Below are 11035 nucleotides of genomic sequence, written 5' to 3' on the forward strand. Positions count from 1 at the left end.
TAGCTTCCGATTGCTCTTGAAACAAAGTTGTGGAAGCTGCCTTTACTCCACACTAAGCATAGGAGAGAAAAATGGCCAGTGTCTCTGGGGAATAATTAACAAAAGACAGTTTGTTTCATCTTCATGATAAAATACAGCATCCCTATTAAAAGGCAAATTCATCATTCCCAAAAGTTAAATAGAATGACACTTTAAAAGTAATTCCAGCTGATTAGATTTAGGGTTCTGAAAAAAAATTTTTTTTTGTAATTCATGAATATACTCTGAATCTTTCATTTGATTTTAAAATGTATAAATGTTCATTTAACTTTGAGCCCTTGCCTCTCAGTGTTCTATTCTGAGCTAGTCAAACAAGTGGTAGCAGGCATGCTGGGCACAATAATACTGCCTCTCATATTTAAATACTCTGTCAGTTGGATTGCAAATTAAAGACAGTCTCCTGAACACTGACACATTTTCAATGATTGATTTTGCAAAACGTGTTGATTTTTTTTCTACACTGTTTTGCCTCTGTGTGTGTCAACTTTGGCCTTCTTTTCTTGCTCCTTTGCAGCACTGCTGTCTCTTTGAAGCAATTGTCTGCCTGATATGAAAAATGTACGTTAAACCTCATGACTAATTACATAGATAAAAATCCCTGATCTCCACTATGAAATGCCTATGCCCAGCAACCAGAACAAAAGCTTCTGACTATGTACAAAACTCTTAAATCAAACCTGTCATTCACTTAAAAGAAATTCCAATAATTTATTTCCCATTAAAGTTGTGTTTACATTCTGTGAAAAGTGGATTTCTTATGCATGTTACATGCCGACAAGTCAATTCATTCAACAATAAACACCATCCCTTTCCTCCACACAATTTCATACTTGCTATTAGGTCTACTTCAAATAAGTGCTACTCAGTGGAACTGGTTTAATCTAGACATCACGCTGTTTAGTCTTAATACGATATCCATTTTACTCTCCCTACACCACGTGTGAGCAAAGTAGACTTTTCCCAATAAATCCTATAATCTATGGAGTATTTAAAAAATACTGTGTCTTATCCCTACACCACATGTTACGGCACAAAATTTCATCTCAGAGAGTTGCTGGGGAAATTACTGTTCTGTAACAAACTACTTCTGGAGTTAATTAAACCAATCATTTTTAGAAAACTATCACACGCAAGGCCTTGGTGAAGCACCCTGAGAATGCCTACAATGAGTTTATCATCTAATGTTGGTTGGGGGCTGAACAGGACAACATACAAATAATAATCAAACAAAACAAGATGAGCACTGAGAGAGAGCACACTGTAGGAACAGAGCGAAAGAAAAGTTGTGGACACTCCCCTAATTCAGCATGTTAGAATCTCCGGAAGGCCCACCAGCCATTTGTTTTCACAACGGATCCTAGCAGCAGGCTCCCCTCATTCCCAGGCTACCCAACCTGGGTGCTCTGCAGTGAGGCTGCTCGCTTTTTGTTAGACCAGTGGTTCTCAACCTTCCTAATGCCGCGACCCTTTAATACAGTTCCTCATGTTGTGGTGACCCCCAATTTCATTGTTACAAATTGAACATAATTAAAGCACAGTGATTAATCACCAAAACAATATGTAATTATATATGTGTTTTCCGATGGTCTTAGGCGACCCCTGTGAAAGGGTCGTTCGACCCCCAAAGGGATCACGACCCACAGGTTGAGAACCGCTGTGTAAGACCAACTCACTCTCCTCTGCCCCCGATTGTTCATCTCATGCAGTTACCAAGTGCAGTAAATGCATCACATGCCATCACACTACCATTCTGGGAAGCCCTACAATGACTACCAGTGTACCTACTGGCTAGTCCAACCCTGGCTATGAAATTGTGGTTGCTTGCAAATGATGTTTCAGCATGGAAAGACAAGGGGGGGGGGAGGTAGAGGAGGGTAGGGGGAGGAGCCACACAGCTCACTAGAAATGGCCACAATACCTAAGCAGAGCAAGTTGGAGGGTCTGCACATGAGCCAAAGCTGAGAGTTTCATTGCCTTTGTTGGCTCATGTCACTTCTTTAATTAATGTCACTTTCTCTGGTTTAATATCAGAGCAAGTGACAAGAGTGCTTCTGGATGAATTGTGTTTTCTGAGGCCTGTATGGCACACTCTCCCGCAGTCTGACAGAGGGACGTGCCAGCTTCGCTTGGCAGTTACCGAGCACCAGCTTTAGTTTTAGTAGTTTAATTTGTGGCAGTTATATGTTTTGAATACGTTGAAGTATTCACAATGGTCTCATGGAATCTGTTCCATAGATTAAGTTTACACAGTGGAAAAGAAAAAGCAATGGCTATACGGCGATTAGGAAAAGCCTCTCTTGGCCACAGCTGGTCTTACAGGCATTCCTGTAAATTTAAGAGCATTTAGGGGATATGATTAAAGTGATCACAAGGAATGATGCCCTTTCTTCTTTTTTTTTTTTTTTTGCCGACTTCTGTAGTTGGTGTGAGACGATCATAAGGAATATGATATTTAGAACTCGATTTTATGCAAAATCCATTATTCAAGAAGTGAAGTTTATATACATGATAGACATGCAATGAACTACATGTTAGAATAGGAAGCTGTGTTACTTACGCATTAAGTTGGTTCTAACATTTTGGTAAACTAAGTTTTTATTGATATAAAATTCAGAAGAATCTCTGCCTTGAGGAAAAAGGACTAAACTTTTCCATGGGTTTGTTAAAGATCTTCCTGTTTCAAGCCGAAGCGTTTTTATTTGAAGTTTTTCCTTCGTCTCCTTTATACACTTTTGTGAAGCCTCATCAGTTCATGGTAAGAGCTGCCACCAAGGAGTTCCTGCAAACTTTGCCTGCCCTTTCTAAATTTAGGGTTCTTTACTGCAGCAGGTTGAAGATCTGGCTTTGATTGCACCTGACTCTGCGGGGGAAGAGAAATACTCCTCTCCACCGAATGCATGCTGCTTAAGTGCTGGAGGCACTTGCAGGAGAGGAACTCTCATCGGAAACTTCATTACAATACTGTCTCTTCCCTACGTGGAGTAGTAATTCTCACTCACCAAAGATAGAATTTTGCCCGACACAGCCACGGGAGCTCCTGTTTGACTTTCAAAATTAATCAACCTCCAAGCTCGAGTAGAAATGGCATGTCCTTTCACCTTAAGCACAAAAAGCTCTCAACAGACTGCCGTTTTTACATCCCTGGATGGGAGTTTGGGCCCCTGATACTTAAACTTGATGCACATACTGGGTTTCTGGCAGGCTTTTGCCCATCCCCATCTGCTAGCCTGGCACTGTGCCCATTCAGAAGGTGTGATGCCAGTTTCAATAGGGCATAGGTGCCAATCAAAGATGGGTTTGGAGGGGCGGCATGCAGAACGCAGCAAAAGTCAGCTCTTCTGCCAGAAGATCCTCCTGTTATCATACAATGCCAATGGAGGGCCACATGCTTCATTGCTTGGGTTCACATTGCATCTGTAGATGTTTCTGGCCTTCGATGGATGTCTTTCTACGGCATCTTTTTCCTCAAGTGATTGGAGATGTTAGAAAAGAAAAGTCTATCTGACTAATGGAAGGCCATCCTTTAAAAACAATGGAAAACTTCAACAATTGTCTTGGAATAACTGCTGGAGTTGTCTGTCTTTTCTCCTAAAATACCCTAATACTTAGACTTCTGTAAAGTGTACTCAGTTCATGGAACGGAGTGATAAGGGGAAGCATTCTGAACAAGCATGATTACAAAACCACGTACATACGCAGTATAAAACCCATGAAAACCTATGTGCCATTGTTAAGTGTGAATGGTGGACAAACTCATCATCCAAATAGCTCATTTCTACGAATTCTCCCACTTAGAGCTTTGAAATTTCACTTTTCATTTATTTTATAATCACAGACATGCCTATATCTTAAAAGAATGACCATACCTCCTCTAATTTCTTCTTCTTCTTCTTCTATATCTAAAGAGAAGACCCTAAAAAACACTTCAGAAGCAAAAGTCTATCCATATTCATAAGGAAGCCAGACTCTCTCAAAAGCTGAGAAGTCTTTTACTCTAGCAGTGGTCGGCAAACTGCAGCTCGCGAGCCACATGCGGCTCTTTGGCCCCTTGAGTGTGGCTCTTCCACAAAATACCGACTTCTGTGCATGGGCCACAAAGTTTCAATCGCATTGTACATGCGTGCCCGCATGTGGTATTTTGTGGAAGAGCCACACTTAAGGGGCCACAGAGCCGCATGTGGCTCGCCAGCTGCAGTTTGCCGACCAATGCTCTATGGCAAGAGAGGTGAGCTCATTTCATGAAGAAGACCTGTTCCTACAGCAATAGGTTTCACATGTTAAAACCTCGACCATTGTAAATGGTTACAAATTAGTAACAGGTGCAGTGGAAGAGACATTATATGTAAATCACTGAAGAACAAAAGAGTTTGTAAATCTTTCCCAAAGCAAGAGTTTAACAGCAAAAAATGTTGAAGATGAAAACCATAATATAAATATGTTAAAAAGGCCGGACACTTCAAGAAATAAAAAAGACAAGCAAAGGCTAAGCCTTAGAAGAACTCTCCCTTTTTTTATACAAAGCCAAACTTTTGTAAATACTTAGATTTCTTAACTGATAGGTAAATAGACAGTGCTATCTCTTTAAAAACTCCAACTTAATAGCCTGTGATAGCACATACAAAATTAAAATACAACTGCTACGGCCTCTTATGTACAGGCCCAACCAATACGTGTATATCAAATTCACGAGGTCCAAGTGATCCCTTCCTCTTTTGAATGTATATCACCTTTTCTCTCTCTACACCTTTATCTGTGAACTAATTTATCTCATATAATTTCTAGTACAAGTTATCCTTATTTCCTATTTATTTCCTTCTCTTTTCCACCCCCACAGTCAGTATCGTTTGCAAAATGTCCTAGTAACAGTTGTGGTGGCATCAAAATGGTGCACTGTGTCAAATAAAGCTGCATATCTCAAAGCCTTCTCTGTGAAACACTGCCAGAATAGCATTTAATACAGCAGTGTGTAATGAAGCAATATGTGTTCCAATGGCTGCATTTTGGTGATAGGCTCTTCTGAACATTATTCTGCATACCTTAAAAATCAACCCATTACAGCTGACTAAAAAGTAAAATAAGTAAAAGTCATACTGGTATAAATAACCTTTTCTATTTCTTTATAAGTAGAAATATGTTTCCTTAACAATCAAATAAGTGAGTTAAATTTTGATAATTTCTAAAAATCCTAGTATCCCTACCAACTCCCCTGCCTCTGTGTTTCTGAAGATCAAAAATGAGCTAACTGGAGAGCATGGCCAAAAAAGTGTAATGATGGTCACTTAGATGAAGTCTAAACATTTATCCATGTGTAAAGGATTCAGTCGCAAGGCTGCACCAGAGTTCATTTTAGTTCTAGTAATGTATTCTTCCTGAAAGGTGCTATTGATTCACTATCAATAAAGCATACATAGATTATTTTAGGTGACATCCTGCTATTTAACCTGTCCCAGCCTTTCGTGTGGCTCTAAGATTACAGGCTGGAATTAAGAGTGACATCTATAATTATGGAAGAGAATAAAGCAAACTGGCTTGTATGGGTTAAATACCCTGATCTGTCTCAGTCTCTCAGGCAAGCAACTCTTGAAACATCCTCTACTCTGTGCCTGATATTCTAAAGCTGCTAAAGAGTCACCACTATGCCCAACTTCAAAAACTAAAACTTCCACAGATAAATCACTTCCATTTTTCCTCATACAAGTCTTCAAAGGAACTTAGCTGAAGCTTATTACCTATGAGTCTGTGTTTCTGGATTTCTGACTAACTTCTGAAACCCATTATCTTTCACATCTGGAGCAAACAAGACAGCTTACAGGAGAACTTTCCACTATGTCATGGTGGCTACTACTATAAACTTTAAGGGGAAAAATAGTTAACGGTTGGTAAGTAAAATGCCGTAGTCTTCCACTGACATTCCGTATGTTCTTAGTTATACCACATTAGTAGCTAAATCTATCACAATCCTTGGCAGGGTAAATGGAAAATCCCTCCAATAGATGTCTGTGTCACCATCCTAACCCCCTGTGGCACCAGACACTGAACCTAGAGATGGTTCAATTATCACTGAGGATGGGAAATTCTAATTAAATGAACAAATTCAATGTAAGTGCTTACCAAGTTCTAAATCATTTAAAAATATTATTTCAATCCTCACAATTAATATTATCCCAATTACACAAAATAGAAAGACAGACTCGTTACTAGGAAAAAGCCACACCGTTTTAGGTGGCTTAGTAAGGTCAGAATTCAACCCAGATTTGCCAAACATCAAAACCCATGCTCTTATTTGTGCAATTCTCTGAGAGCAGAATTCATACTCAGTTCTCTCTCCTTCCCTGGAGTCTTAGAAACGTTTCCACTTATTTTATACTACACGACAGCATTTTTTCCCATCCTTTAAACCAGTTTCCTTTCTTCCTTCTTTCTCCCTTTACATAAACTAAAAAGAACCTTGACTTTGTTCTTGTATTCAAATTTTTCCCTCTTGTAAGTGTTACTATTAATGCTACAGGCACATCATTTCTTCAAGTCAAGAGTAAACAGCAAACTTCTCTGCCCTTTGCTGACCACTGAAAGGTCTTAGCTATTGGTCTCAAAACTAGAGAACAGCTGTATATGTACAATGAGTTAGACATAGAGGCTAGTTTCTCCTCAGCCTTAAGTAACAAATGCTGATCAAGTGTCTGCTAAAACAGTCTATCTGAAATTACCAGCTTCTTCACTTTTACACAAGAAGTGATTAGAACCACGGTAAAATGCAAAAACATGATATAATTTTCAATGGATTTGCTTAGGTAGCTTTGCAAATAATCACTACAAACTAGTTTAATGAAGTTACTGCTGATGGCATCTCACTAAAGAGCTGATTCTATGAGTCATGGGTGCCACTTTTGATGGAACAATGACAACGTTTGAGACACAGTTTTATTCTAGTTTCTTTGTAGAATCTTTTTTTCAAACAGCTAAACCTTTTTTAATGGCCTTTCCTCAATGGTGTTCACTTGCTAATATTTTCAGGATCCAGGTTCTACTAGTAAAATTTAGATAGTAGGAGGTATTGCAAACATATAGAACCTTGAAAATTGCTGTACAACAAATACTGTTTGGCAATGAGAAAAAATATATGGCATGTACTTAGACTGAAAGAAGCAAAGATTTTTCTATATTTGAAAAGAGACAAATCACATGCCTGAGCAAATAAATTCCTTTTCACCACACAAGTAGTATGTGCACATATATATGTATACCTGTACACACTGTCATATCCTCCATCTATTTTTCTAAGGGCCCATTCATCTCATCCCTTCTTGTGTTCCCCTATTAAGATCCCATATAATAAAAGGCTAATATGCAATTCGACTGAACAGCAGAACCGGTTGCTATGACGCACACTGAACACCAGGAGGAAGATGCTCAATGCAGGAGCTGCCCCCTGGTGGTCAGTGTGCTCCCACAGGGGGAGCACTGCTCAGCCAGAAGCTGGGCTCATGACTGGCAAGTGCAGCTGCAGTGGCAGGAGCCTCTCCCACCTCCTTGGCAGCGCTAAGGACCTCTTGGGGGATGTCCGACTGACTGCCAGCTTAGGCCTGCTCCCCGCAGTCAGACATCCCCCAGGGAGTCCCAGACTGCGAGAGGGCGCAGACCGGGCTGAGGGACCCACCCCCAGTGCACTAATGTCGTGCACCAGGCCTCTATTGGCATATAAGTGCTCATATCTCACCACTTTTTGGGATGTTCCCTTTTTTTTTTTTCTATAATATCCCTATGTGCATAACATTAAAAATGAAAAAATTTGTACACTTGTTTCCTGTTAATTTACCTGTTGTCAATTCATTTCATAAACCCAGCTATCAAACCTAGGAGGGTAGAGGGATAGTCCTTTCCTTCCCAACAGTTTGAAATGTTTAATGAGGAACCCAAGATTCCTGCAATGGGTTCTTTTACCACTTCTTAAACTCCTGTAGAAACAGATGTAATGAGTCAATACATTTAGGAAAACTTATCCTTGAAGGTAATTTTTTTATATCACTAATATTTACCTTATTTTATTCATTAAATCCACTCTTGTTATAGATATCCTCTAATCATTAAACTACAGGTTTAAGGTAGCCCTGAATGAGCCTTTTAAAATTTAGTGTAATGTAAACATTTTTAAATATACTGTACAAGTATACTCAGCTAAGGCTCCATGCACCAAAGAACTCAGAAAATAATATCGAGCGTCTATTTTCTCAATTATCCCAAAGACAGCACATAACCAGTAGACTCTAGATCAATGGTTCTCAACCTTCCTAATGCCGCGACCTTTTAATACAGTTCCTCATGTTGTGGTGACCCCCAACCATAAAATTACTTTTGTTGCTACTTCATAACTGTAATTTTGCTACTGTTATGAATCGTAATGTAAATATCTGATATGCAGGATGTATTTTCATTGTTACAAATTGAACATAATTAAAGCATAGTGATTAATCACAAAAACAATATGTAATTATATATATGTTTTCCGATGGTCTTAGGAGACCCCTGTGAAAGGGTCGTTCGACCCCAAAGGGGTCGTGACCCACAGGTTGAGAACCACTGCTCTAGATGCACAGGAGAGAAAATTCATTCCACGCTGTAGATGCTTGAGATATTAAAGGGCAATTCTCTAGTGGAGCCTAATTAAGAAATGACCAGATCTTATATTACTTAAATATTAATCAGATTCACAAATGGAAAGTGTTTATGTAGTTGTGGTTTCCCAGCTGTAAAAAAGCAATGTTTCCAGGAAAATACACTCTCAAAAAAGAACATTAACATTGTGTCTGGCAGCCTGTGTAATTAGGCTCTGAAAAGACTTCTAAGAGTCCTTTAGAAAAAAGAAAAAAAAAAATGAACAACAAGGACTGAGACCAGTCATGTTTTGAAACTGGAAGTTCTACTACACATCAACTATCTTCCTATTACTAAAGCCCATTTATTCTATTTTATTTCAAAGTTTCAATGTCAAAACATTACAGTCACATATATAAGAACATGTGGTAATATACAGTTATACTTTACCTAAATATATCAATCCAAACCCTCCAGCACCAATCATCTTGCCCAGCACCCATTGCTTTCCTTCCATATCAACCAGAACCTTGCCTTCTGGAAGTGGGACAGGAAGTTTGTATTTCTCATTTCTTCTTGGTGGCATCACTTCTGCTGGCAGAAGAGGGGAGAGGTAAGTGATTAAAAAATAAAAACAGCAGCAACAAAATATTCTGGTCAATATACATTTCTCAAAAATGTCTTCTAGGGGGTACTTTCCCCGGTTCCTAGAAATTAGGATTCCGGTCACTTGGGTTTGTTCAAACGGAAGCTTCACATATATTACAATGTTGAAATCTACGAGGTACTGGTGGTAAAAAACAAACAAACAAACAAAAAACATAACACAAAACACAAGCCTATTTAACTTAATACAACATTTCCAAAATTCATTTGGGGGTCCATGATACTATTAACACCTTAAGAACTGAGTTCTCAATTTCTGATGAAAAAGAATAAATTTTACACATTCCTTTCACTGACATGAGGTCTTGGGTCAGGAGGAAATACAACTATGGATTGGGAAAATGGCAATGTACACACCATTGCCAAACCCAGCAAATGACACAGAGTATTTGTTAAAGAAGCTGGGGGGTTTCATGGATTTATGATTTATAAAAGGATTTATAATTTAGCAGAAGTCTAGGCCACTGGGCAGTTTCAGGCCTGCACACTCCTCTTTCAGCTCCTTTCGGTTTTCCTATGCCCTGTCCCTTCCCCACCTTCTCCAAAGTGAAAACTGCCCTGCCTGAGAGATTAACGTGGTATTGGCAACAACAAAAGCACAGACTCCCCAGAACAGTCACACAACTTGAATCGATTCATTATACTTGAACACAGGTTAGTGAGCTTTTGCACTGGGAGAGAAAATTTCTTAGGGGGTGGAGGGGATAGCATATATGCCCGAAACCCATTTAAACGTGAAGGTAACTGCAATCCTGTATTTCCAAATAATGTTTTTAAAGTGTTGAGCGCTTCTGAATAAAAGTTAATGTAAAGTTCCGTTGTATCATCTTCCCAGCTTCGGAATGAGAACGTTTCTGTGCTTTTTAATAGGCTTTCTGTCCTTCACTTACTTTAATCCAATGCCCTGCCATCTTTTACAGCTGAAACCTCTAAGGATATTCACCTGTCCTCCTGCTAACAGGAGCCCAGGGAAGCCGGGAAGTTAGATGGTGAACGAAGCCTAAAGTAGGAAAAAGTTTTGTGGGGTTTCCCCCCAGAAGCAGTACTTGGTATTCACTAGTGTCCAATCCATATTCGCTGGTTTAAAGCCTAAAAGTCTCCAAAGAACAACTTTCTGCTGGGCAAAAACTCTAAAGAAGTCTAAAGTGGATAAAGGCAGTTAGCACGCGAACTGGAGACCTGAAATGAAACTGACTCTGAAAGGCACCTCCCGGGCGCGGACCCCGAGTTCCCGCTCCCCACAGGCCAGTGGCCGGTGTCCCGCTTCGGGACTCCTTCCCGGGGCTGAGAAAAGGCTCCACGCAAGCTTCCGGGGGGCAAACCGGCACCAGAACCTGAACGCGAGCCAGGACCGCGCGTGGGGCGGGAGCGCGCCCAGCCCCCGGTCCGCGGGGAGGGCCGGCCCGACCCAGCGCGCAGGAGGCTCCCTTCCCGCCTCTCGCTCTCCCCGGACCGAAGGGAGGGAACCCTCCCCGCTCCCATCCGGGGCTCCGGGGAACCGCGAGCGAAAGGGGGGGCCGGGTTTTCCCTCGACTTGGGAAAAAGTCAGGGGCCAACCGCGGGCGGGGGGGATCTCCGGGCCGGCGTCTCCCTCCGAAGGCGGCTGCTCCCGGCCTGGGGGGGCGGCGGGGGCCGGGGCCCGCCGAAAAAAATTCCCGGGGCCCTTTGACCCCGAACGCGGAGGAGGAAAAGGGGGCCCCGGGGTGTCCACGCGTGGGGCGTCCCTCCCCAGGGGGCC

The 11035-nt window shown here is 41.0% G+C and overlaps 1 protein-coding gene across 9 annotated transcripts in view; it reads right to left on the minus strand.

The window, feature by feature from the left end:
* Positions 1-10895, minus strand: part of VRK2 (vaccinia related kinase 2) — a 109626-nt gene extending 98731 nt beyond the window's left edge. For 6 of the 9 annotated variants that reach the window (XM_023746645.1, XM_023746637.1, XM_023746641.1 and 3 more), the window contains exon 1: positions 9082-9217. In XM_023746645.1, coding sequence (XP_023602413.1) covers positions 9082-9217 — 136 coding nt within the window. Of the gene's footprint in view, positions 1-9081; positions 9223-10826 lie in introns of those variants that run through there. The other 3 variants (XM_023746631.1, XM_014447094.2, XM_023746624.1) reach the window with 3 other exon arrangements.
* Between the last annotated feature and the right edge of the window lie 140 nt (positions 10896-11035).

This window comes from Myotis lucifugus, unplaced genomic scaffold (assembly GCF_000147115.1).
Source record: "Myotis lucifugus unplaced genomic scaffold, Myoluc2.0 scaffold_6, whole genome shotgun sequence".
Taxonomy (NCBI): domain Eukaryota; kingdom Metazoa; phylum Chordata; class Mammalia; order Chiroptera; family Vespertilionidae; genus Myotis; species Myotis lucifugus.